At 35.5% G+C, this 27,898-nt stretch overlaps 3 protein-coding genes and 1 pseudogene across 5 annotated transcripts; 1 reads left to right on the top strand and 3 right to left on the bottom strand.

Annotated features, from left to right (window-relative positions):
* Nucleotides 1-349: 349 nt before the first annotated feature.
* LOC111308992 (zinc finger protein 7-like) lies at nt 350-1,565 on the bottom strand. The gene has a single exon (XM_022907730.2). The coding sequence runs from the start codon at nt 1,302-1,304 to the stop codon at nt 723-725; it is 582 nt and encodes a 193-aa protein (XP_022763465.2). The 5' UTR covers nt 1,305-1,565; the 3' UTR covers nt 350-722.
* A 3,061-nt stretch (nt 1,566-4,626) lies between these two features.
* Nucleotides 4,627-7,547, bottom strand: LOC111308993 (uncharacterized). 2 transcript variants are annotated; one of them, XM_022907734.2, is made up of 3 exons: nt 7,252-7,544; nt 6,703-6,821; nt 4,627-4,938 (listed from the first exon to the last, which is right to left on the bottom strand). In XM_022907734.2, exons 1-3 carry the CDS (start codon nt 7,404-7,406, stop codon nt 4,931-4,933), a joined length of 282 nt encoding a protein of 93 aa, XP_022763469.2. In that variant the 5' UTR covers nt 7,407-7,544; the 3' UTR covers nt 4,627-4,930. The 2 variants fall into 2 exon arrangements, with proteins under 2 accessions (XP_022763469.2, XP_022763467.2); XM_022907732.2 differs by lacking the exon at nt 4,627-4,938 and having other exon boundaries at nt 6,671-6,821; nt 7,252-7,547.
* Nucleotides 7,548-8,225: 678 nt separating this feature from the next.
* On the bottom strand, nt 8,226-13,626 carry LOC111308988 (alpha-L-fucosidase 2-like). Its single transcript, XM_022907725.2, has 10 exons — nt 13,314-13,626; nt 12,910-13,055; nt 11,469-12,370; nt 11,044-11,176; nt 10,537-10,695; nt 10,182-10,406; nt 9,988-10,089; nt 9,760-9,895; nt 9,175-9,370; nt 8,226-8,845 (listed from the first exon to the last, which is right to left on the bottom strand). The coding sequence occupies exons 1-10, from the start codon at nt 13,522-13,524 to the stop codon at nt 8,524-8,526; spliced, it is 2,532 nt and encodes an 843-aa protein (XP_022763460.2). The 5' UTR covers nt 13,525-13,626; the 3' UTR covers nt 8,226-8,523.
* Nucleotides 13,627-14,600: 974 nt separating this feature from the next.
* Nucleotides 14,601-26,204, top strand: LOC111308046 (translesion synthesis protein REV1-like; annotated as a pseudogene). Its single transcript, XR_016331952.1, has 13 exons — nt 14,601-15,273; nt 16,730-16,987; nt 17,482-17,624; nt 17,858-17,930; nt 18,072-18,360; nt 18,486-18,536; nt 18,628-18,831; nt 19,461-20,150; nt 20,262-21,885; nt 22,496-23,000; nt 23,997-24,065; nt 24,696-24,939; nt 25,511-26,204. The product of XR_016331952.1 is annotated as a translesion synthesis protein REV1-like (transcript).
* The last annotated feature ends 1,694 nt before the right edge of the window (nt 26,205-27,898 follow it).

Here is a 27,898-nt window from a genome sequence, read left to right as displayed (position 1 = left end):
ATGATGGAAAATGAATGTATAACGTGAAGTTTTCTTTTCTGGGTATTGTTTACCAGCACGCTTTTGCAGATAAATTAAGATGCGTACAGCTTTTGAATGTTGCCGCATATGAATTATGAGTATGACCCTGGCTCCTTTTTTGCAAACCATAATTTTCTTATAGCGCATGATCAATATGCAGAATACTATGTTTATATCTTGACAGGGGATTGATTACAGCCAACTTTCCGAGGATGTAACAAACAATTTCCATTATTTTTAATTTAGAGATTGATGGAATGAAATCTTCAAAACTTACATTAGATTTCAACGAGTTCAACATCAGGATTAATTTAGGCATATGGAAAAATTAGAAGGAACTAAAATTAAAGGGATATTTCAATTCCATGGTTCCTCCAAGAGATCTAATTGATACAACCAGAAGAAAAAAAACCCACAAAATCTCCTGGGGTGATCTTGATTCTTGCATTCTGAACAAGCTGGAAGCAGAAAAAGGAATAAACATACTAATAGCTACATACCAATGCACAGCGAAAAGTATATTCTTGGGTTTTCTTCTAGTTATTAGGCAGAACAGAACCGTAGCACTGACTCTCTAAATTCGTCAGGCTCCTACCTCATCAGTTAGTATCTGTAGTTGGTGGATGAACAATCAACAGCTGTTCCAAGAAAAGAGATAGTAGTAATGGAGACTTCTAAACTTGGACAGGAGATTAAGTTGATTAGAGTCGAAGATTCAAGTCAAGCTTGGATGGATCTGATGATGGTTTGGGAAGCTGAGGATCCAAGCGGAAGCTTCCTGGCCACATAAAATCCATTGCATCATCAACTGTGAAGTGCATCCCTGTCATTCCAAAACCTGTGTAAGTATCATGAAATCTTGCTACACTTGCAGCTCCATCTCTGCTTGATTTTTGCACTAGGGAATGGGGTCGGACGCCAAGTGATCTAACCATGTGGCTACTCATTGGCAAACCCATCATCGACATCATCCTCTGGGATTGGTATCTTCTGGCTGCACCTCTCTCCCTCTTGTGGGCGTTCTGGTGACCACCTAAGGCTTGTGAACTGTAAAACTTCCGCATGCAAAAGTTACAAGAGAAAACCCTGGTAGAAATTGGTCTTGACTGGGGGTCAGAGTCTCCAGCTGTTGATAGTGAATTCCCACCTAGGCTTAGGTTCAACCACTCTCCTGGATTCTCCTCTTCAATTTCTTCGTTGCCATCATCATTAATTCTTGGCTCGCTTTGTTGTTTGATAGATATACTTTCAGTTTCAGCTGCTTCTTCTATTTGGAAAATCATTTCTCTGTAATTCAGAATTAGGTACGGGGTCAAAGGAAGTTGAAAGGATACAAAGGCTTTTTATGAAATTTGGTATAGTTTGAAGAGTTAGATCAAACTGGGGGAAGAGAAATAAATGGAGACTATGAGGTTTGATGTTTGTCTTTTTTTTTTTTTAATTTCATTACATTCCATTTCATAGACCCCACTCTGCGATGCTTTGGTTTTTCCAGGGGACAATGCTTATGTCATCTTTACTGTTGCCCTTATCAATCATAGGATTCCCCACTTTCATCTTTCTGCTCCCTTTTTTTCCTCAAATGAGAACGCCTTTACATGATTCCTTTGGAAGTAAGAAATTCAGGGTTGACAAACAATCCAACAAGAGTTGCAGCATTCATGGTCAAAAACTAAAAATCACAATCTTCCAAAGTATTTGTACTGCTTCCCACAAGCTAGCCTATTCATTTTGTACTACTCACTAAGCAAACTAATTTTCCATATAATCATAGCTTTGGTGACTCTTTCTCCTAAGCTGATTATCAGATTAGTTTGAAGCAATATTTAAGCATAAATTCACAGAATAAAACGAATTTAGCCAGTACTTCACATTGACTGCTTCATGATGCTCAGAACAAAAGTTAGAGCTGGCAAGAAAATGTCATGCACTTAGAAATTTTCACTTGCCAATTATTTATCAATTGTTTTCTTTTGTAATAAAAAGAAAAAGAAACTGCAAAGTGAAAATTGTAAGTATTACTCTAAAATAACCTTTCAAGTTTCCTCACTATTATTGGTTTTATGCTTTTCATGTCAAGTATGACATATGAAAAAGATGGCATCCACTAAGAACAGATGTAGTTTCTGTTCTTGTTTATGCAAGTTAGTGTTTGATAAGCTTTGTTGAATGTGGAATGAAAGATATAGATGTGAGTGATGGTAGGTTTTTGGTTTGGATTTTAATCACCTTATGGTTTATTGGTTTCGTGTGGGGAGTAATGGGACCCAGAGAATGGCCAATAATGGTGGAACAGCAAAGAAATTAGATAAGACGGTATCTTAGCTATTTTTATCATGTTGTTTTTCTTTGGACAAGAATATCTATCCGGGTGTCTTCATATTGGGAATTCTTTGCTTTCCTTTAAAAAAGGTAATAATGGGCAATGTATACGTACAGCAGGGAGAAGTGCATTCACAGCCACTTGTACTTCAAGTCTTTTTCTTTTTTTTTTTTTAAATAAAAACTTGAAAGAGATGGTCTCAGCTTTCTTTGCAAGACAAAGATCTTTTGGTTTATTTTTTGGTGGTGAAGGTGTTGCACCAAGGGATTTGCCTTATTGGCTGACATAATAATTCTTCTCCTGTATTTATCATCCTACGGATAGAGAAGAAGATCAGATCAGACAGTAAGCATTAACTTGGTAGATTTGCTGACAGATATAGATTATCTGATCCTCACAATCTTTCTAGAGGAGACACTACCTTCGACATCATAGCTATTTGCCTATTTGGATTAGGCGTAATGGACAATAATCAAAGACAAAGAAGTCAAGGAAAGGTGAATGTGCCCATTTTGCAACTTGCCCTTGGCGTTTAGCGAAAGACCCTACATTTCAAGTTCACATTACTTCTCCCTGGTGTGCAAAAAACATGTAATGCTACTGCTTACAAGTTCTTCCTAACTACGGGATTTGAAAAAAATAAGGAAAAAGCTTGGCTGGCGGGAACCAGTTTGTGCATCAGTCAGAGGAACTCCCGAAAAACAACGAATCTTGTAGCAGTGATGAAGTTGCTCTAACCTCGAGACTATCAGAATTGCAAGTTGCAAAGACAAAAGATCGCAAAATCATTTCTCACTAATAAGTAAAGAATACATGCTACAGTTGGCGAATATTATTTGTCGACGTTTGCATTGCTTTTTAATGGATTCTCCAAAAAAAGTGATAGATCTAAAGAACTGAGTAAGATCAATGGTGCTGACATCCAATAATGGGGGGAGGTAGGGGGGATGAGGGATGATTAATGACAACGATGATGATTCTTAGGGAAGGTGGTCAAGCAGGATATGTTCATCACTTCTTGGAATTCACTTAACTTTTATATTAAAAGCACTTGCTCTACACCTAAGAATCTCCATGGCCAACTGGTTGGCTGCTTTTCTGATTGCGATATGAGACTTTGAAGCCAGCCCTTTTTATTCCATGTGGTGAAAGAGAAAAAGGATAAAAAAAAAAAACCGAAATAACAAGGGATGGGGAAGCTCCATTTTTGTATTATTTGATTGTTGATTCTTTTTTCTCTAAATAATTTTTGCTATATGAAGTAGGTTTTTCTTTTTGTAAGGATTATATTTGTTGAAAGTATATCGTTTATAATTATTATAATATAATTAATCAATTATAATTTGTTATTGTATAAGATTTATAAAAAATTATATAAAATTCATATTTTTAAGTGATAGATTTTTATATAATTTTGTATTATAATTGATTAATTACAATAAAAATTTATAAGTGAAATATTCCCTTTTTTTTCTTCTGTTCCGGGAAAATTGTCATTTAAGCTGCTGGGAAATTTTCAGTTCTCACATGATCAATTGCAAAGAGTATGTCATGATTGCCCTAACGACCATTGATTATTGGCTCAGTTGAAAAGTCATTTAATGGACTACCGATGAGCAAATGGCTAGTACTTATGTTTGACTTACCTTCCATCCAGGACCAGTTGTCCAAAAATAGTCGCCCCACAACGTGGAAATTGAAGTGCTTGAATGTGGGCGCAAAAGCTCTCATTTAAACAGATAAACACAAAACCACTTTGATCGAGCAACATCCCACCGTGAATCCTGATAGATGATTTGAGTTTCAAATAATCTGTTACTATTTCTTTTCTAGGAAAGAAAATTGAGTTCTTCCTGAACTGATAATAAAAGCAATCAATTGATAAACTCGCAGTCATATGTAGATGAAATAAGAAACTAGGATTCATAAGCTAAAACCTCAAAATGGAAAATGTCAAATGTTCTTTTGACAGAAGAACCGGTAATGGAGAAGGCTCAAGTTAGTTGAAATATGAAACCAAGGGATTGATGCACATGGGCCATCTTCCGCTAGAAGACCAACTGTTTTGGGCAATACACCAAATCTCAAAGTTGGAGCTTCAATTGCTCCGCAAACATGTCAGTCAAGTGGGTCATTCTGCATGGACTGACAGCAAGAACTGCTTGTGCTCAATAGAGGCACCCCATGTGCTTATTGGTGCTGACAAAGTATCAAAACTCAACAGGCACAATATGCTCCACGACATGTGCACTCATTCATGCAATTACAGTGAATTTGCGAAGTGCATGAGAAATGCGAAATCATACCATAGAAAATTATTAAACAAAAGTTATCTTAAAGCTATCAACACCGTGTGTCACAAAAACTAATCACAAACCAAAGGAATTGATCAATAGGAGCAACGAAAGTGCCTAAAGGGTGATCATATAAGAAAATTACGGGTTTCTTCCTGGCAGTAGCATAAAAGATAACATGTTTTTATAGAGATTTTGTACTCAGAAAACCTAGCCTTTGGCTCCTTCATGACAAAACTAATCTGACTCCATCAATTGGTTGCTGCACTCAGCTGTGCCAATCCATGGCCTTTCAAGTACCTGCAATGTACGTGCAAAAAAATTATCCACATAAGGTTCTCAATCACTTTGGATAAGCTGATACAACAGTTCGTATCAAGTTACATCAAATTTATTTGTTGTCTAGCAAATTTTATTCAACCAACAAATCATTATTGAAATTGATTTTTCTTACATGCAAAGCGCATTAGTCAATGTAAAGCAAAAATCTTAGAAACCCCAGTGTGCCAAAATAGCCACAAGCAGAGAAACAAAATTCCCAAATTGAGACACGGACAACAAAAATTCCCAGCAGTTGTGACAAGTTAACAAGACACTTTGAGTGATCATTAAAAGCGAATATCAGAAACACTTTTGTCACCCTAGCACATCAATGTTTTAACTAGAGAGCAATTTAGTTTGAAGCAAAGTGCAATCAAGCCTAAGCATTTCACTGCACTTAGGAGTTAGGATATCTAATATTTGTGGTTAACTGCCAAGTTGGTCAGTTGCACAAAATACTAATGACAGTATGTAACATAAATATTGAGATTCAGTTGAGAAACCTTCCAACTCTTTCCAATTGGGCACAAAGTACTAAATCAGCAGCATAATGTTCTAGAAAACACTAAGGATCAAATATTTGAACAGCTAAACTTAAACAGGTAAACAATAGTTGATTCTTTTTCTTTTTATTACAGTTGAACAGAAGTAAAAAAAGCGGTGCAATAGTTAAGAATTTAGTGCTGATAAGCAAGAAAACATGAATTGGAGTCTGAGTATAGTCACTTGTAAAATCGTACTAAAAGGTTAAGACCATATCTAGATCACTGCTACTAATGTGCTGGACCATATTTAGGTAAAAGCATTTTATACTGATTTAACAAGGAAATGTTAGGTCTTTTGACCCTTTTGTCAAATTGCCTATGACAGTGGCAACGCTCAGTGACCAACTTATTGAAGAGCTAGATCACTGAAAGTATTGATTTAGAACAAAAGGAGAAAAAAGGTTAAAACATGTCAAGTGCAGGCAGTAAAATCCAATGCATCTTAGTTTATATTCCAAGGCTTTAGCTAATCTATATCTACTTTGTACAAAAGTGTTGATTAAGTACATTTGTTTACACTTTCATAATAAAAGGTAAAATAATAATAATTATAATAATAAAGAAACCTACAATTTGGTATCATTCTCTCTCCTTTAGCTGATTGAAAGTCCACGTGCATTACCCATCTTTTCCATTCCTCCCTATCAATCCCAATCCCAATTCCATCTCATTAACAGAATTCAAAAGAACTAACAAATTAACCTAATTTATGTCTGTTTTAGGTAAATTGAACACAAAAATTATGCTCTCTCCATCCCAAATTGTTTGGGTGTTGTCAACATTCACGGAGTTTAAGAAAAAAGTTTTGACTTTAATGTATTGAATATTAATCTTTAAAATTTTTTTAAAAAAATAAAATTCCATTACTTTTAATGTCAAAAAGTTAAAAAAGAATCATAAAAAATAATTTTAAAACATAAAAAGTAGGAGCTTTAAATGTTAAAATAAGAAAAGAATAAACAAATTTGAAACATCCCAAAATGAAATGATGGACAAAGAAAATGGGACGGAGGGAGTAAAGCAACCATAAAAAACTAGCTATCTACTTTGCAAATTTGAAGTTATTCAAGACTCAAGAGACGTGAATAACAAGAAGTCAGAAAAACTATGTTCTGATTTTTTTTTTTTCCATGTATCCTAAAATAGTAAGACTCACAAAGAGACTACTAGCGATCCTGACAAGTACGGCGGAACGTACCATGAGACAGCTCGCAGCAAGCCCGCAAGTTAACAGTCAGGTGTGATGTGAGACGGGCTGTGGGAACCACGCTATGCAAAGGCAAGAATGATTGGAAACATCCCAATTCTGCCAAATTCCTGAAAGAAACATAAGAAAACCAAAATGTCTTTAGACATTCAAGCTTCATTTTGTCAATAGAAAAATGTCAGCAAACGAGCCTTATTTTTAATATAAAATGGTCCCTTGTATGAGTCTCACTGTATCATATGGCATTAGAAATTTAAGAACCCTTTTCAATCCCACAATTGAAACCACAGAAACTAACCATCTAAGTAATACAAGAGTAAACATTTATTTTACAGCCACCATTTCCAATCAATAAACGAGATAATAAAAGATAGTGAATTATTTAAAATAAAAAAACACGACAGGACTTGGATCTCGAATTGATTTCCCAGTCATTTCGGATATCTTTATTATAGTAAAATTCAATGCTGACTGAAAAATTAACAAATTTTCGTTTCTTTTCTTCTGTTTTATCCAACAAGGAGCAAAATAAGTGAGGACCTGGAAGGGACGAAGGAGAGGCGGCGGGACTGGAGGCGGGGAGCAGAGGAAGCCGGGGGATGGAGGCGGGGCAGCGGCGTAGAGGTGCGGAGCGAAGGAGCTCTGGCGGCGGACATGACGGAGCGAGAGAGGGATCCTGCACTGCGCCAAGCCATTTTTCCAGTGAAGCGAGTTGCGCGAGATTGTAATCGTGAGTGAGAGAGAAGGCGAATGAAGAAGTAATTGAGTAAGGTTTAGGCTAGGGCTTAAGGGCGTGGAGTCGTTCCCCGGTTCTGCTACTGCTGGTGCAATAGTCTGATCAATTGAGGACTCTTTGTGGGCCTTTGGACTGTTTTAAGTTAGTCTAGACTTTCTTGAGCTTAGTTACCAACATGGCCCGGAACAAGTTTCTCTTTGGTGTCAATGTATTGGGCTTTCTTCAAACTACAAGTAACATATTGACTAGAGAGCAAAACTAATAAAACTTGGAATTGGAATCACCACATAAGAAATTGGAATCAAATAATTTTCTGCACTAGAACTACAATTTAGAATTTTGAAACTAAGCATTAATTCGTTAAAATAAAAAAGGAAAAAAAATACTTTTTAAATTAAATAATTTACACGCCAACGAACAGAGAACTATGTAAATTTAGTAATGAAAAAAGAATTTAACGAAATAGAGAATAATTAAAATATGAGATTAAACAAAACTCAAGAATTAATCCGATTGATTTATGCAATCATTTATAAAAAACTATTAACATTTGACAAATTAAATAAATTTAAAATTCAAATATAGATACCTACATTTAAAAAAATATATGAAAGAAAGAAGAGAGTTATGGTGAGAGAAATTATGAATAACCAAATTTAATTATATAGTAATTATTCATGGAACCATATATGAAAATTGAAGTAATCGGACAGTAAATAGCATTAATAAAAAAATTATTAAATTTCAATACCTAAAACATGATTCTTACACAAATTTATTCTCTAACATTACGGAAATTGCCTATATTTACTTAGAAAATGAGTAGAGAATATAGTATTGTATATAGATATACATAGGAAATTGCCCCTATTAAATTGTCATACATGTAAGTGAAAATTTGAACAATCCTATAGAGATGACAACCAGTGGTGAAGCACAAGAATAAATGTAGAAAGAAATGATGGAAGGAATGGAACATGTATGCAAATTGCAAAAGGGACCCAAGCTTCCCCTGCAAAATTTAGCAGGAGAAACAAAAGAAATGCTCTGAATGGATATAGAATTGATCTCTATGTTCAAGAAAAAGCTGCTTCTGTCAAAGAGTATGTCTTCACGCATTTTAGCTGTCTATTGAAGGTGTAAACTTTTCCACTTGATATCTTTGCCGTTATTGTAGTTCCTCTATAATGTAATTTTCTAACAGAATTTTGTTCATTCGACCAAAGCCCGACTTCCTCTAGATCTCCTTCTTGCCAGCATATGTTGACTGTCACCCCACCGCGTGCTTTCAATCCTTTCACACAACCATTCGTCCATTTATCCCGGGGGAGAGAGGGGAGTAAGTATAGATCCTTCATGGTGCTCTGAACGAGCATTTCTGCAACTGCTGCTGAAAATCTGGTATAAAGCTGCAAATTAGATACTATTCCTCTACCACCCTTCTGTTATTTCCATAGCAGAGTTCAATAGAGTTTTAATGTTTTTGAATGAATTTATAACTCAATTGCATTCTAAATTCTAAAAAGTACACCAGGCTTGTGATCAACTCTCAACAACTTCAAATAGCCAAATACTAGTTGTCCTAAAGGTGAATCTAATCCCTGAAATTTTAGTTCAGCAACAACTTGCCAAAAGGGCCACAGGACATTTCTTCGTGAATTCTAAGTTGGAAGTTAAACTGATAATTGCCATAGAATCTCAGAAATATAACGAAGAATGCTGCTTACCCAAAATTGGCATCAATTTGAAAAGGAGGATGTGCAGTGAACAAGTTGCTGTAGAGTCCTCCCTCAAAGTCACCTTCATGAGTCGGATCCACCAAACTAATTAAATGCTTGACCATGCGATAAGCATGCTCACTGTTGTGAAGACGTGCCCACAAAGCAATTTTCCATGTAGTTGACCATCCTGGACCATCCTCCCCTGTTTCAGATTATGAAAAATGTAAGCATATTGCTCAAGAAATATCATAATAGTAAAGTTGAAAACAATATAAATCTTCATTTGGTAACAGACTCTAAACTTCTGCTACAACATCGGGGCTCTTATTGTACCAATGCAACAGTTTGCAAAAAAAAAAATATCTAGTGGTTCTAGAATCCATCAGTCCATGGTTATAGAAGTTCAAAAGACAATGTACTTAAAACAACCTAATGTAGGAAGTTTCTAGCAACACATATTTTTCAATGTCTTTGCATTTCAAAATTAAAAAAAAAAAATCAATAATCATACTGTTGAAGTGCCTAACTTATATTACTTTCTTTATCGTAAAGATATGCTTATTCACGATGAAGTTATCGCAACACACATACCTCTTTTAAAGAGGGTATAATCAGCAGCTTTACAAAGGTCTGGAGTCTTTTCAACAGTAATTGTGTGCCCCGGAAACAGGCCAAAAAGGTGTGATACATGTCGGTGATGCACATCTGGGTCCTCAAAATCTTGTGCCTGTTTCAAAAGAAAGAGAATATTTTCATCAAGCTTGTTGAACACAAATATAAAACCTTTTAAAAAAGATTGGGATCCAGCTGTGCACATACCCATTCCATAATGGAACCATCTCTAGCAATTTTTGTAGGTGGTAACTTTGTCTGAGCTTCAAGGACTTTACCGATGAAAGCATCATTCTTTCTTCCCAAAACCTGTGTTTAAGAAACTAGTTAGCATATAAAGATATGGAGAATGCTAAATAGAAAACTTGACCTGTTTTAATTAGCATAAAATAAAACTTCACCTCAGCTGCGGAAACAATTTCAGAGAACACTTCTTTTATGATTGCAATGTCCATGGTTGATGAGTAGCTTACGCTAGCAGGCTTACCATCAGAAGCAACAAACATATGCTCAGGAGAAGTTGATGGGTTGGTTTCCAGATATCCTCCGGGGCCCTCAATCAACCAGTCCAACAGAAATGATGTGCAGCCTTCTAACAAAGGATATGCCTTGTTTTTTAGAAAATCCTTTTTACAGACAAAAAATATGAAGCTGTTAGGCTAGCATTCCCATGAACCATTATTGTATGACATCTTTAAAGAAGAGTCTGCAGTGAAGTTTATTAGAAGCCAAGACAATTTAAAAACAGGATCTTACTTTGTCCATCGTATGGGTATAATGCTCCCATAGATGAGTGCAGAGCCATGCCCCTCCCATTGGCCATAAAGCCCATACAGCCTCACCTCGATCTGGTGATGTTTTTGCCCATAAGTCAGACACTTGATGTGCAACCCAACCACTTGCTTCATAATTCACCTGCAACATTCAATGACTAAATAAGGAAGTTTACACTTAGAAGATGTAGAATGACATCGGCGGCATAAAACCAAATAAAAAAAATCCTCCTCGGACAACAAACAGAAGCGAGAAACAGCAAGGTTGATAGTCATAATGGTAGCTTTGGGCCATTTTTGAAGATGCCAAGGTGAGAAACATGAGAATTTAATATAAAACTAAGGGGAAGAATTAACAGGACAATTTTCATAGGAGGTTACCACCAACACAGTTTAAAGAGAATCTCATACCTAAGAAGAATTCCCTGAAACTAAATTTTAGATGTACTAGGTAGATTTTTAGAAGATAAAAATAACAAAAGAAACTTACTTTTGCAGTTTTACTCCCATTGATTGACAAGCTGGAAATATAATCGAACAAAGGTTCCTGGCACTCTTTAAGGTTGCAAGAAAGCGATGGCCAATAGTTCATTTGAAGATTAATATTGAGATGAGGAGCACAACTGACAATTTAAAAAAGAAAAAAAAAAAAGAGGAAAAGAATCATCAAATCCTGATATACACATTTTGCAGTGAAGAATTAAATTTCATTGGTTGGTAACTTCTGCTGAGATATTGTGTTGGCAGAAGCAATAGCTAAGTATTTGTTCCACATATATAAAATATATACTAGGGACAGAGAAATTGCTGATCTGGCACATTTAAACAGGTAGGAAGAAATTGCAACAAGCAGAAAAAACCAAATTTAATGAAAGGGAAAGAATCAAGGTGTGTCTGAGAGAGTTGAAAACATACTCCCATGCTGGCTCAATATCCTTGTTCCAAATACCCTGCAGGTTTGACACCTGAGTTCCTGGTCGTGAAGAAGCAATAAGCAAATACCGACCATATTGAAACAAGAGCTCCACAAAGGATGGATCTTCATCTGTTTGAAAAGATTTCACCCGTTCTGCAGTTGAAACTGCATCGTCTTCGTTTTTACTGAAATATGAATTTCTTGTAGAAGATTTAACCTTCTCAATCTCCAGAGAGCCATCTCTTAAATTGCCCTTAGAACTTTTTGAAAGTTGCAGAGATACACGATGAAAAAGATTCTCATAATCATCCAAGTGGTGGGCATAAAGATCGGAATATGACAAGGTTTTTATAGACTTCAATGCATCGAGAGACTCTGCAGTGGGATCCTTCCTAGAATCTGAAGGCATAGTGAATGGACCATCAAATGAAGACGAAGCTACTAGAAGCAGAACAGCCCAATCTGAACCTTCAACCTTCAACCTCTTGTCATCTAAACTATGTACAACACCTCCTTGACTAATTTGTAAATCAAGAACTGCAGCAAACTGAATTCCTTTTGGATTCTCTTCTGCACTACCTTTTGGAGCCCTTCTTTTACCAGGACAACTTCCTTGCATTATAATCTGATTTTGTCCGTTTGCTTGTGAATGATGGTCTAACTTGTTGTCCAGAGAAACTGTAAATGACAGAGACCCTGGTTTGCTTCCAGAAATCTTTGTTACTATAACCTGATCAGGACTTGAAACAAAATGTTCCCGTGTAAATTCAACATCACCGACCGAATATTTCACTCTCGCTGTTGCAGATTCCAAGTCAAGCTCTCTACGATATGTGCCTTCTGTATACTTAATGTGCGAATCATCAAACTCTAGCTTGATATCCCCCAGAAGTTGGTAAACCTTCATCATTACAAAAAGTTCATTAGAATTTAGAGTTTGAACCAGAACTTGAGGTGTTACATAAAGTAAGAATTCATTGAAGTTGAAGCAAAGCTCAAAAGTTTCCTATAAATAGAAGCTCTGTAGCAAGAAGAATACAGAAAGTAAGTAAACCTCACGGATAAAACTAACACAAATCATGAGACAGCACAATTTTTATGAGGGCATTCACTGCTTTCCAAACTAGCAGTAGCAAAATTTAAGTGCAGCTAAAACATGCATAAAGTCTGCAAGAAATATTTTTGTAATCCCTCTCTCGGCATGTCTTCTGCTTCAGAACATTGTGGTAGTATTACGTCTAAGCCCCATGTTCTGGTCGTCAAACAAATGCAACAATTCCAAATAACAATTTTCTAGCATCTACTAACTGAGTAACTGAATATCAAATGCCACCAGGCAGGTTTCCAAATGAGAAATAACATTTAAAACCCCAAACACACTTGCATTAATGATAACAAAGAATAGTTATGCCATCGCCAGAGGTAAAACAAATAACATACATCAGAGGGATTATCTGACAACTTGACCGCTGCTTTTGTAGCCTCAGCATAATCACCATCGTCAACAAGTTTCCTAACCTCCGATAGGGCGGCCGGAGCATTAGGATTCGTATAATTCCCTGGAATCCCTGTCCACAACGTGTCCTCTACAAAACAATTCAAACAACATTGGCTAATTAAGTTTGCTTTTATACACTTTACAAAGCAACAACTGATTCACGTAACTGCATATCAAATCTTCAATTGCTCGTTGTAGTCACCAAAAACAAAGATAAAAAGGTACAGAAAGTCAAAACCATTTTTTATCATTTCTTTTACTCACAAAAGAAAAGTGCCACATTTAGGACAAGAAAGAAAAAGATAATCTTCCTCTTTCTAGTGGGGTGCTTTTGGAATTTAATTACCATTGAGCTGAAGAGTTTCGGATGCAATGCCGCCCCACACCATGGCGCCAAGGCGACCATTTCCGATGGGAATTGCGTCGGTCCAGTGGTTGGCAGGCCCACTGAATGTAACTTTCAAAGGCTTGGAAGTTTCGGCAAAGTTCATGGAGGTGGGGTTCCAAAAGTCCTTCTCTGCCGGTTTCCGCACCAGAACCCACTCTCCATCTTCCATCACCCCCACCGACCCAACCAACACCACCCAGAAGCAAAAAGCTAAAAAGGGAAGAAAAAAAGGGTGACAACTTTTAAGGAGTTAAAGAAGACGGCAATGAGCAGAGACGGCCAGGTGAGGAGCGTGGGATTTAGATAGTGATACACCACACGGCATGTAAATGAAGTACAGCTATAGCAGATTAGGGGGGACCTACGTTTGATTATTAGCATGGCGCACGCGGCGCAGCGTTGTTTACGTGACAATCTGACATAGTTTTTCACGAGAAAAGCTAGAAAGATCGTCTTTTTTACTACTTACTTTACTAGGTAGTTTTTTATTTTATTTTTAATTTCTTCCAACAAAAATGGCTGTGTGAAAACACAGTAATATACTACAATTAAGAAAGAAATGTCAGGTGAATGCCATTTGCATATGATGTGATCCCAAAGGAGGAGGCAAAGGATCTGGGATTTTGATTCTCTATGCCTATTTGTCCGAAGTGGCAACTACCAACAACAACTCTTTAATTACTGTAATTTCATGTTTCTAGTCAATTTTTTAATCTCTTTCAATTTTAAATCCACCGATTCTTTGGAACTCCAGATTTACTGAACTTCAGACGTCACTCTCTCGTTCCCGGAGAGAATGAAATTCCTGAGGCCCGGGCAACTTTTCTAATTTCAAGATATGCTTCTCGCAGCCTGGCCCAATAAATTAAGCAATCCAAGAAAATAAAATTTCCATTAATAAGACAATAATTGCTCCAGATGGGCTGCTTCCTCTTCAAAAGTTAGGCCTAGATGACAAGTCCGAGCCTAACCAAATCCCTAGATTAGTCTATGGACAGGTATTTTATATGCTGGAGTCTTGGCCGGTTAAATATCCCATCCGTTGTTTTGCTTTGAAGCAAAAGAACATTGGGCTCTCACTTTCAAGGCAGAAAGTATCCGAATCAATATGATGAGATATATGATATGAATAAAAAATATAAAAATTAATATAATTTTAAATTTTAAAAAATTTATAAATAAATTTAATAAAATTTAAAAAATTATATTTTATGTTTTATGTTAATATTAATTATAAGATATACGAATAAAATATTTTACAAAATATTATAACACGAATTACCAAATTTAGCATAAACCAAGTACCTTGAGCGAGGTTTATGATTTCTGATAATCATTGGATCATCTACCTGAATATGAAATCGGTAGCAAGATTAAAGATCTTGTCAAAAACCTGGTACCTTTGGCTTTCTGATCCTTGTTTTCTTGTCCTTCTCCATAAAACAGAACAATACTCTAGGGTTTCCGGTTTCTTTTACCGAAGTTGTTCTGAGTTCTGACTACCAAGAAAGCCTTAGTTACGTACCCATCAGCGCAAATAAGGGTGTCTCGGATTTAGAATCTTTTCTGTTTGTTTTTGAATGTCGTCCAATGCTGGCCAATTAGTGGGTAAAATATTTACTAGTATAAGAGCTCATAGATCTCAGGGTCTGGCAATTTTAGATGATTGTGAAAGGGTTTTGTTGAGTGCCAAGGGTAAGATCAATATTGTTTATGGTTTCAATATTGATGGTCTGCTTGAGGAAGTATATGAGGTAGATACAGATGGTGGAGACTATATTCAGCATGTTTTTCTCTTCGGTGAATACCTTGGCTTTCTCTGATGCACATAGTGTCGCAGTTGCTAAAATTCCAAGACAACGCCAATGAAAACTCTCAAGAGTGAAGATCTGGAGGGTGTTTCTGAATCTGCTATCTGGTACTTTTCTTTTTCCTTCTTTTTAAATATTCTCAGGCTTTTCAGCTTTGCTTTCTAGGAAGCTCCCTCTCGGGTTTCTTTTGATAGTAATAATATTCTTCCTTTTGCTTTGAGGTATAATAATTACTTGTTGAATCCAGATACCAAAGTTCCATTAACTTTTATATTATAGCAGCGATTATTCCCATATAGCGTGCAAAATTCCATAGACACCTGAGTAGGAGAATGATGTGATTTGTTAGAGCAAATTAACTATTCCCTGGAGACTAGATCAGAAAACTTCACCTATAAATTTTTTTTTGACAAGAGCTGGTACCCACTGGAACAGATTTTTTGTTCAAAAGATCATTTGCATGACTCCTGTACACTCTTGCCCGGTGTTTTTCTAGGTTTTCAATCCTGCTCAATCATGATAATTCATTTTTAGTGAACATTTTCTGCATTATTGCCAAACAAACAGTAATTTAACACCTTACCAAGTCTATATATTCTTGGCTAAAGGGGAAAGAAACCAGAAAACTAGGCTCAACTTTTTCATTTTCACCTAATAAATATGTGAGTGTGACCCGGTGACATTCTTGAATTTCTAGAAGCCCTTGTCTCCAAACTTTCAGATACAGAGGTTAATTAGAAATTAAGAAGCAAGCATTGTGTGTGCGCATGCAAGAGTGATTGGAAAGGGGAGAAGGAAGTGAGATACAACAGCTCTTGAAACTATTACCATTCTTGAACATTACATAGATAAGGTTTTCACTTTTCTAGTAGCTCCACACAAGCCGTGACATAGCATTCGATTAGAGAGAAATCTTATGTTCAAGTATATTATAATTTTAATATTTATTAATTAAGTTTTATTTATAATTATTATAATTTTTACTATTTATTATGCAATTTAATTTTTTTTAAATTTTGTAATTTTGTAAATAATAAATTTTAAATCCTCGATATTTATAATTAATTATCAAATCACATGCAAGACATAATATAAAAAATTTAACCAAATTAAAAAAATATTATGGTATAATAGTAAATTTAGTCTATCTTCTTAAATATAGTGATAAATTTCTCTATATTTCGCAAAAAAGCTATTTATGTAGCAAGTTTTATATAAAATTTAGTAATTTTAAAAAAGAAATAATACATTAATTTTAATTTTATTCTTATAAATATAAATTAAGTTAATAAATTATCCTTTTTAAGAGAATAATATATATTATTTTGGCCAAAAAAAGTTATATTAAATAAATATGGTATTTTATATTTTCTCAAAAAATTTTCCTAATTACTACAAATACCAAAGGGCAGCCATATGTAAAATTATACATGATAAATTTTTTTTTATCATATTAAGGGGCGTAGTAAATTTATGTAACGCTTCTCTTTACGGTTTCTCCTTTCTCTGATTTTGGAAGGTTTTTCCATCTTATCCCTTTTTTCTCATTTCTATTTTCGACAGTCTGATTTTGGGCCAAGTAGTAGCTATAGTGAACAATCTCAAAGAGTAAAAGTGGTAGAACTAAGTAAGCTGGATGAGGATGATAAAAGCACGGCAAACAATGGACTTAGCCCTGTCTGAACAACGCTCTGCTTCTCTTAGTAGCCACTGCTTTGACAATCGCAGTATTAAAGGATCGCCGTGGTCAACAGCCATGTGACCTTTGAAGCAACGGAATTCAACTCTTGGGAATCCCAATTTTTGGAGAATTACTTCAAGGTATCGAATAGATTAATGATAGCGTATTCTTACATTTCTTCGCCATATTGTATTAATTCTATGTAACACTCTGGTGTTACTTTAAGTCATTAGTGCTTTATTTTCTTTTTAACTATATAAAATTTTCCAACCTTTTATGGGGGAATTTGTTTGAATATGGCTAATTGAATTAGCACATCATCTTTAAAAACTTATCACCTATGTACTTTGTAGTTTAGTGTACGGTGATTGTCCTAGTGCCATATGAAGTTTGCACTTGCAAGGAATCCCGTCTATTGACCCAAGTAGCCCATTATCTTGTTGTTGGTCAAGCATATGTTTATGGTCATTTTCCCACTGAACTGGTTTTCTCATGGCCTGAAATCAAAATGGTTTATTTTCTTCCATTTGAAATGACATGCATGAATACGAACATATCTTGATATGTGCTGTATGTGCTTGTCTGTAGTTATTGTTCCATCAGTTATATCCTGGCCGGTCTTTAACTATTGCAGAATTCAAGGCTACATTGCATAAGAACCTGGAGAAATAGATATTGGAAACGTTTTCCCAGCTTCTCAAATGGATGCATGAAGTCTTATGCGGATGTTTCAGCTAGTACTTAAAAGGCTTCACTCCCATTATCCATATTGACATGGTAAATTGAGCTTTTAACCATGAATTTTTGTGGCCCGCCCTCTTATCTTTTAACTCACAGTTGTATGCATAATTGATAATGGGGAATGTGGACTTTGGGCTTTTACAATGATATCCAATTGTTATAGATGTCTGCTAGAACTACCTTTTCTTCTCCTCTGTTCTTGTGGTTTTGTATTGATACTAATATGCTGGTTCAGGACTTTTTTTTTTTTTTGGTTTGGTTTGTCTCAGTGGTCATCAGGAGCCGTCCTGAATTACAATTACAAGCCTGTAGCCGTATGCCTGCCATTCAGATAATCCAAAAGTAACTTCTGAAATCTCTTCTGTCAATTATCCTGCTAGAGATTATGGTTGTTTTTAACCTGAGTTATAACACTTTTTGCTGTAATATTAAGTTTAGAGCTTCTATTCCGTGTTAGATTTATACTTGTTTATTCTGCTTCAGGAATTAGGGCATGAATGTTTGTTAGAGATGCCAAGGCTCTTTGACCCCAGCTTGTTAGTTTGCCATACAACTTTGAAGCATAGGAGGAGGTAAAATCACAAGCTGGTTAAGCAATTTAGCTGTAAAACTTACTTAGATAAGAAGAAGTGTGATTGGTCCCTCTCCTCTTTCTACCTTTTGTTTGTGCATTGCTTTTCCTGTTGAAAGGAGGATGTGCATGCCAAAGGGGGAAGGACAAGACCAGGGAAGGCATGGATGGAAACTATCAGAAAGGACCTTGAATTAGCTGGTAAGGATACAATCAGTTTAATATGATTCATGTTTCAACCCCACATTGTAGGAAAAGGCGTAGCTTTTTTGTTGGATTACTATTCCTGTTGTATGGACTTTTTCGTATGTATTTGAATTATGCAGGTTACTGATCAGTTTTAAAACATCTTGCATAAGCACTGCAACCGAGATCAGGTCTGCTCATGAATATATTGGATTAAATGTCCATTTTTTTTCTCTAAAAGACTCTGTGATTGTTAACATTGGAATTTATTGTTGAATGTAGGTTGTCAGCTGTAATGAAGCATTTTTAGATGTCACAGACCTAGAAGAGAAAGATCCTTAGCTTTTAGCTTCTGCAATATGGAAAAAGATATGTGAAGCTACTGGATGCACTGCAAGTGCTGGGATTGCTGAGAATATGCTTATGGCCCGTCCAGCCACTAGAACTGCTAAACCAAATGTTCAATGCTACATCCATCCTGAGAGGGTATGCTCGGTTAATTCACATTTTTCATTTTTAAAGTTGTGTGATTTCTATGTTTTGGCATTATAATAATCATATTGTGTTGTTGGGATCCAAAATTTTGTTGGATGTAAATTGAATCTGTTCACCACATCTTTTCACTAAAGTACATATTAAAGTATTGTGATTGTTGATTTATACTTGAGCATGTCAAATGTTGTATTCTCTTTTACTATGTTCATTATCACTTAAAGAAAACTTTAATGAATATAATTCATCAAGAAAATGTAATATTAGGGATGATAACTATCCTGCACATAATTTTAAATGGTGAAATGATCCCTGATTGAGTTTGTGGCTGAAAAATGCTTATGTTCTTAAATTTTGTTATGTTTTGTTATATTGAGCATGTCTAATGTTGTGTTCTCTTTTACTATATTGAATTATTGACTATTGCTTAAAGAAAACTTTAACGACATATAATACATCAAGGAATGGTAATATAGGGATGATAGCTATCCTGCACATAAATTTAAATGGTGAAATGATCCATGTTTGAGTTTGTGGCTGAAGAATGCTTATGTTCTTAAATTTTGCTATGTTTTGTTTGCAAAGCATCCTCTGATAATCATCTTGTTATATTGATTATTTAGGAACTTTGAAATGGACAAGAAAATTTTATGTCTACTGTACTAACGGAAGGACACCGTCTTTAGATTGGAAATGGTCCAATAACTAAGGAAGGAAAAGAAGAAGTGGAAAAAGATGATTGGTCTTTGCAATAGAAGCAGATTGCTCTGAAAACCAGTTTGTTTAACTTTCGAGATAAACATGTGGGCTGTTGAGTGTCATATATTGTAATCAGTGTATGATTACCAAATAAGCCTTTGTTATCTCAAATGGTTAGTGCATCAATTTGAAGTTTTCTTGAGCAGTCTAGCAAACAGAAAAGATCTATTTGCAAAACTAAAATGTAGCTTGATGGAAGAGAACTGAAACTTTTTATGTTAGCATGGATATGTTTTCTATATGGTTAAATGACTGTTATCATCGATATAATTAACTGATCACATTAGACTTATTTCCTAGCTATATATGGTTTTGATTTTTATTGTATTTTGTGAACATCTGTTTGAAAATATCTATCAATTGATGCATCTTAAGTACTTGCTACCTTACTAACCACGGTACATGCATCTTAACCACAGTGTTTTAGGCACGTGTAGGTAGTATTTAGGTCAACTTTCCAATAAAAGCACCCCCCAGGAATAGGGCATGTGCTGGAGGAAAAGTTGAAAAATAAAAATGTTCGAACTTGTGGACAGTTGCATATGATTTCTAAGGTGGTTTTACAATTCATTTGAAATTTGATTTACTCCCTTTTGTTAAAATGGTCAAGTTACTATTTCTAATGTGAATATTAATTTTCAAAATCTTTGTTTTGCAATTGTAAGGGTGGGTAAATGAATGAGTTTGAATAGATCATTATCTCGGAGATGAGAAATGACTTTTTTTTTCTTAAAGAGTTCATTCATGGCTCACGTCTTTCTCAGCAAGCTCACAAGAATGATTTGATATCAATAGTATAGCCAAACAAAGGGTTAGGTAATGCCTTTTTTCTCCCTCGTTTTGGTGGTTAGATTGTATTTGTGTTTTGGTGGACTAATTTGAAACAATTGCGCCCCTTACAACTAATCATTTTTCCAATTAGCATTTTATGATGTTTAATTTGTGATGATTTTGTTTATATTGATGATGAGATATACAGAAACTGCGATGATACATGTTGAATTATGGTGGATAATTTGAGAATTATTTTCAAGGCATCGGGTCACACATATCATCTGCAGCAATCTTCCTGACAGTAAAATCAAGAATCTCATGTTCATATTCCTTATTTTGTTGTTTTTCTTTCCTTTTGCTTAAAATGGTTAAAGTGGATTTTAATTATTAAGTTGAGTTAGTTATTGTTGTTGGTGATTCAATTGAAGGTCCTTCAGTGGTGGACGCCCCAGTAGTGAACGAAGCATTATTTTATAATCATCTTTTTATTGATTATTCCGAAACTTCAGAATGCACAAAAAAAAGGTCAATGTCTACAGACTATATGATAGGACACATGTTTAGGTTGGAAATAGTCCAATAACTAAGGAAAGAAAAGAAGAGCTGGAAAAAAACAATGGCTTTTTGCAATAGAAGCAGATTGCTCTGAAGACCAGTTTGTTTAACTGTCGAGATAAACATGCAGGCTGTTGAGTGTCATATATTGTAATCAGTTTATGATTACCAAATAGGCCGTTAGTATTTCAGATGCATTAAGGCATCAATTTAAAGTTTTCTTGGGCAGTGTAGCAAATAGGAAAGATCTATTTGCAAAACTAAATAGGAGCTTGATGGAGGAGAACTGAAACTTTCTATATTAGCATAGATATGTTTTCTATATGGTTAAATACCTGTTATCATTGATAGCATTGAACTCATAACATTAGACTCCCTTCCTAGCCATACATTATTTTGTTTTTATTGTATTCTATGAACATCAGTTTGAAAATATCTATGAATTGATGCATCTTAAGTACATGCTACCTTACTGACCACAGTGTTTTAGTCATTTGTAGGTTGATGAGTATTTATATCAACTTCCAATAAAAGCACTCCCAGGAATAGGGCATGTGTTTGAGTAAAAGTTGAAAAATAAAAATGTTCTAACTTGTGGACAGTTTCATATGATTTCTAAGTTTGTTTTACAATTAATCTGAAATATGAATTTCTTCCATGTGTTAAAATGGTCAAGTTACTATTTTCAAAATCTTTGTTTTGCATTTGTAAGCATATGGGTAAATGAATAAGCTTGAATAGATTATTATCTCATAAATGAAAAATGACCTTTTTTCTTAAAGAGTTTATGGCCCATGCAATGTTCAAAGTTTCAGTATGATGAAAAATTCATCAAATTTGCCGTGTGCATCCTCTTTGCATCTGCAGGACTCCCTTCAAAGGGATATTGGGATTAAAACTGGTGTGATGCTCTGGAATTACACTAGAGTTGTGGATAATTGGCTTGTTGGGATGGTTCAGGTTTGTCCAACTGTGCACTCTTCTCATCCAAAAATTGCATGACTTTTCACACTTGTGATAGCCCTGTGCTTTTTACAGGATCCTCATTTGCATTTCAGGTCATGTCCATATATCTATCTGACATACACACCTGTTTTCTTGTATCCAATTATTTTGCTGTTATTTCATTAGTTGAAACATAAATCTTCAATGAGCAACATTTATGTTGGTCATGAGTTTGTAATGGATGTCTGTAATTAAGCTCCTCTGAGTAGGATAAATGAGAAATACCTGTCTCAAATTCTAAAATTTCACCCACACTAATAGAACAAGGAACTAATTTTCAAGGATATACATGAAATTGTGTTGTTATTTTTTATTGATAATTGTATCTGTACTAATCAAGTTGTTCTAGCAAAGAATTATAAACTATGTTAATGCTTGAAATACCATTTCAAAAGTGGAGTTCTAATCATGCAGAAGCTCCTATCTTATCTATAATTTGATGGAATGGAAGTTCATATTTTCAGTCTGATAATATTGGATTGATCATTTTTTAATTTTTTGATGAACCTTCCTATATGTATTATAAATTTATTCCTTTTTGCCATACTGTTGATTTGATTTGCAGGAGAGCAAGTCTGTGGGGGCTGAAGTGAGTGGGGGTGTAAAAGTCAGGGATTTGCAAGATGCAAATAGTCTGATGCACTATAAAGGTCCAATGGTATTCTTTTCATTGTTTTTTGTTCTTTTTGACCAAGTTAAACATTGTTAATCAATTATTTCAGCCTCAGCACTTTCTCTTAGACCTTTGCAAGGAGGTTTCATTGTGCTTGCAGGGGTATGGGTTGTAAGGGAGAACTTTACTGAAATGAGCTAAGTGATAATCTTTTGCTGAATTATTCTAGGAGATAATCTAAGATAGCAGAATGTATCAAGGCCTGCACTCAATTGAAATGTTCCGGTCTATGTAATGCTAATGTCTAGATAAAAAGAAGGAAAGATGCTGGAGAGCCTGCAAAGTACATGCTATATGGGCTGTGGAGAAAACCCGAGCCATAGCACAATGATAACATGGGTTTTCCTTGGCCTATTACGTAAATGCACATTGTGCATGTTTTGAGCTTGGCATAACGGTAACCATTTATTTCATTTCCTCTGGTACGTAAATTCATATTATTCATTTTAGCATGTATTTATGTTTTCATCATGCTTACCCCATTTGTGCACTGCTATTAGTATGCATGAATGGAGAGACATATTCACATTCCATTAATGTATCGCATCTGAGAATTATGATACCCAATATTACAATAGCTTCCATTTGCTATCAATGATGTTTTAGTGCCTTAGAGAATAACAAAGCAGCTTTTTGGATTTTTCCACATAGGTATGTCAGCTTTCAGAAATTTAGAACGTTATGGAAAGTTGATCCATGCCATTGGTTTTACCTCTTGATATTTCAGCTTGAATGTAATGTATATGCTTGCCATGGTCCAAGCATACATGTAGACCTTATGTCAAAAATAGTGAGGTTGATCGACTTTGTTAAGTGGCAAACTTGATAAATAAACAAAATTGTTTGTTTTCAATTTTGACCATTTTCTCTTGTTTCACAGCAAAGTTTTTTCTAAGAAATGGTAATTGTTATTGAAAGTAAATGCCCCATGCAACTCTTCCATTGACTTGGGTGGTGGTTAGATATGCATGATGATGTAGAAGTTGGTGGTTACGTGGTCTTCAGGGATCATGCATTGATAGTTGAGATGATGAATTCTGTGTATGTCATTTCTTTTTAGCCTTAAGAAACATTTGGAATATCTATCATAAAGCAGGCATGAAATCTCTTTATTGTTGCTTCTGGCAAAATAATTGTAATGTTTAAATCCATGGTTACTCCCACTCTGCTTAACAAACTTTCATAAAGTATGGAAAATTATGACCCTCGATTGTGATCTTTATTCCGTGTTTACTCCTACTTTACGTAACAGACTTTCTTAAATGAAAATTATGATGCACACCCTCTGGAAATAGCTTTTAGGTGGTACTTTTGGTTGGAACTGTTAGAACTTGATGAACATGCATGGGCATTAAACTAATTCTGTGTTATCTTTTAAATTGATTTCACATAGATGTTGAGGATATCCGGGGAGTTGGTTTGCAAGTTTCAAGGCTTGAAAGTGCAGATACTTCTAGGCAAGGTATGTGTTGTATTATCTTGAGTAGACTTGAGTGAGGTTGAATATGAAAGTGCAATATGAAAGTTCAGAATCTTACTGTTTGATGCTTCCTTTTAAATTTTTATCATGTGCCTATTTGGTGGCCTAGATGTGATGTAAACCACTTTTTTATTCCTGATTGCTGCAGTTCTATATTTCCTCCTGACTCTGAATTTTGTTGTGCTTGAAAGAAACTCTTTGAAATCATGGCTCATGTCTGCCTCAGCAAGCCCAAAAGAATGATTTGATACCAATAGTATAACCAAGGAAAGGGTTGGTACAGGAAATGCCTTTTTCTCCCTCCTTGTTTTGGTGGTTAGATTGTATTAGCGTTGTGGTTGGCTAATTTCAATCTATTGCTCCCCTTACTCTAATCATTGTCTTCATAAAATGTACACTTTAAATATGTCAGCCTAAGATCTTTCACTGTTGCACCAGATGGAGACCCGCATGCTACTAATATTTCATTTAATAAACAATTACTAAAATATTTATATCTAGTATGCCAAAACCCATGTTGTGGGTGACAATTTCTAGTTTTTGATGTTGATTTGGTTAAAGATGACTGAAACTAAGCTTAGCCTATATTATGTTACTGGTGTCTTGTTGCAGATTCTGATGGAAAGAGTGAATGGAAATTCAAAGAGTTTCCACATAGCTCCAGTGGGGAATTATGTTCATAGGACAAATGATACATCCAATGGTGAGAGTTGTTCAAACCAGATCTCAAGTGTCCCACCTTTATGCCACCTTGATATGGGAGTAGTGGAGAGTCTTCCATCAGAGCTCCTCTCAGAATTAATTGAAATTTATGGTGGGAAGCTAGTTGGTTTGATAGCCGAAAGTAAAGGACAAGGTGAGAATTACAATGGATCTTTATGCTTCTTTCCTCCTGAACCAGCCGAAGGTGAAACATTCTTACCTGGTTTTTAAATATATCATTTAATATCTTTCTATGAGTGCCTTATAAATGTGTTGGCTTTGTTCACCAAGTTGCAGTAGAGGAAGCAAAAAGATCTTGCAATTCTGATCCTGTCTCATTGAGCAGAACAGCAGTGGAAATGAAGTCAACTCTTTAATTCAAACTAGATATTTTCTTTTTGATTCTTTGTATTGAGTTTAAAATGTCCCTATCTCAGCTAAAACTTTGTAAAACAAAGAATAACTAGGCAGTACTAGTCTTAGGTTATATTTATTAAGTTTAAAATATAAAAGCGAGAAAAAGAAGAGAGATAGCAGTTGTGGGTAGTTGCAATTTCAAAAAAATTGTAACATGTGCATGTTTGTTGAAGTGTTAGTGTAAGATAAACTAGGCAATACTGATCATTTTTTTTATATCTTAACTGATTCAGTTTTTACCTTTGAGCTTTATTCTATTGTCTTTCCTGTGGTTATGATGATTTTATTTTCACCTATAATTTGTTCAGAAGATGTTTTCGGTTTTATTAGTGAGAATGATTTTCTTTCTTCCCCAAAGGACAAACAACATATATTGGAGGAACTGCAGACAGTGCCTGACTCTGGGGCAGGATCCAATATTGTTGCCATTTCCATTCCAGGACTTGCAAATAATGTTTTACTGCCTTCGTCTCTAAGACAGCTAGACATGTCAATGTTACTGCAGTTGCCTGAGGAATTGAGAACTGACTTATTTGACTTGCTTCCTGCACACAGCAAGCAAGAAATCTCTTCCCTGCGCCACAGCAAGCAAGAAACTTCTTCCCTGCACCCTAATACCGATAATTTACATCATCGTTTAGGCATCAAGACTATTGGCTATCAAACTGGATCAACCGAGTCTGGGTTGAGCAACAATCTCTGGATTGGAAATCCCTCAACTGTGGATTAATAAGTTCAAAGTCAGCAATTTGTCGACATTGAAATTTTTTGCTGTCACGTATTACAAAGCAAAGTCAGCTGAGAGTTTATCTTCAATACTGCAATGCACTTTTGCTGAATCCCTACATCCTTTAGATGCAAAATGTGATACTTGGAATGAAGCTGTTCACAGCATCAGTGAGTTTCTCATGGAGTATATTAAACTTAAAATAGTAGCAGATATTGAGGAGATCTGTGTGTTTTCGTCTTCTAAGAAGGTATGTACTTGTGTCACGGACCTGAAGAGGAGTCCTGAATCTTATATTGAACATAATAAGAGGGTCACTGGGGTATAAAAGGGTTCACACCATCTCTTCCTTATGAGGCACCTTTTGTAGGATAAAATCGTGAGGCCAAGAGGGTCAGAGCGGACAATACCTCACAAGGGTGTGAATCATAACGGTTAGGCTGATCTGGGACGTCGAATGAGTGGATGCTCGGGTCTCGAAGCCGAATGGGTTCGGAGCTTAAATCTCGACCCGTGACAAGTGGTATCAGAGTCAGTCCTATATCATTCGATCCACGTCAAGCACCTCGAAGGAGGTAGACAGGGTGGCCAACGTCCATGACGAGGGCGTCACGAGATTAGGTGCGGGAGAATGTAACGGACCTAAAGAGGAGTCCTGAATCCCACATTGCACATAATAAGAGTCACTGGGGTATAAAAGGGTTTACACCATCTCTTTCTTGTAAGACGCCTTTGTAGGATAAAATCGTGAGTCCTGGGGGATTAGAGCGGACAATACTTCATAAGGGTGTGAACCATGATGGTTAGGCTGATCTGAGACGCCGGATGAGTGGATGCTCGGGTCTCGGAGCTGCGCGAGTTCGGAACTTAAGTCTCGACCCGTGACACTTGTACTTTATTGAGATTGTCCTTTGTGGAAGAGGATAAAAGTTTTTGTAGTATTTTGTTGTTGTCCTTGTTCCTTTATGTATGTATACTACTTTATAGTTTTGTAGTTTTTTTTTTTTGTTGGTTGTAGATTTTATATTTATCATTTTGTTTAAAACATCAAAATGATGTTTGAATTCAGGTTTCAAAACATTGATTAAAAATATATAGCTGTCCAGCTGGCACACATTGACTGATTGGGCATTTATATTTCGGAGTCACTTAACTATATTATTCCCTTTGGTGATTGGGGTGATTGAGCTCAACCAAGTTAAAATGCAGTGCAGTTCTCCCACATATGACATTCTTCAGCTTATTAATTTTGTTGGCTCTGCCTAAACAAGTAGTGCCACTATACATAGGACTCTTTAGATGTCAACATTGATCCTTCATTCAGCTTTTGCACTTTAAGAAAATCAAGAAAGACATTAATCACTTCATCGCTGTGTAGCTTGTGATTCCATGGTTTATAGGCAAGCTTACATTCTAATTTTGATAACTTAAAAATATATAACAGTCTAAAGTCCTTGCACTCTCCATCTATATACATTTCCACTCTAGCATTTTCTATCGTGAATCTGGCTGGCCTTTAATATAAATATCCTGTTCAATAGGTGTGGACTTCACTCCATGTCCATTGACACAGCTTTTCTTATGCATCTCTATAGGTTAATTTTTTCTTATAGGTAATTGATCAACGTGATGTGTGATTGATCAGTCTTGTTTTGTTTTCTAATTTACCGTTTTTCTTCACATGCTTTGTTCATGTTCTAAAACTACATTTGGTAAAGCCTCATCAAAGTATCTTGTGCTCGATCCACAGCACATTCGGAGTCTAAAGGACATATGTTCTGCTAAATCATTAGCATTTCTTTATCATTTTTCTTTGTCTAATCTCTTCTTTTGTCATTGTAGCTTTGATACAGATTGTCTAATCATAATAATCATAATACTGTTAAACTATCTCTGCTCTTATTCTCTCTGTATGCAATTAAGTGGTAACTTTCTTTCTCATTTTTTTCCTACTATTCTTTTGTGTGAG

Source organism: Durio zibethinus, chromosome 2, assembly GCF_047325235.1.
Source record: "Durio zibethinus cultivar Kanyao isolate XHJ-2024 chromosome 2, ASM4732523v1, whole genome shotgun sequence".
Lineage (NCBI taxonomy): Eukaryota > Viridiplantae > Streptophyta > Magnoliopsida > Malvales > Malvaceae > Durio > Durio zibethinus.
The sequence above is the reverse complement of the archived record's forward strand: the minus strand, read 5'-3'. Positions and strand labels throughout refer to the sequence as shown.

Bases quoted from the DNA above. Each gene is read 5' to 3' on its own strand.
- LOC111308992 (XM_022907730.2), bottom strand. From the start codon at position 1,304: ATGATTTTCCAAATAGAAGAAGCAGCTGAAACTGAAAGTATATCTATC.
- LOC111308993 (XM_022907732.2), bottom strand. From the start codon at position 7,406: ATGGCTTGGCGCAGTGCAGGATCCCTCTCTCGCTCCGTCATGTCCGCC. The intron at 6,822-7,251 runs GTCCTCACTTAT...TGTTTCTTTCAG, and splicing joins CTCTCCTTCGTCCCTTCCAG to GAATTTGGCAGAATTGGGAT.
- LOC111308988 (XM_022907725.2), bottom strand. From the start codon at position 13,524: ATGGAAGATGGAGAGTGGGTTCTGGTGCGGAAACCGGCAGAGAAGGAC. The intron at 9,896-9,987 runs GTATGTGCACAG...CTTTTGAAACAG, and splicing joins ATGGTTCCATTATGGAATGG to GCACAAGATTTTGAGGACCC. The intron at 8,846-9,174 runs GTAAGCAGCATT...GCTTTATACCAG, and splicing joins CAAATTGATGCCAATTTTGG to ATTTTCAGCAGCAGTTGCAG.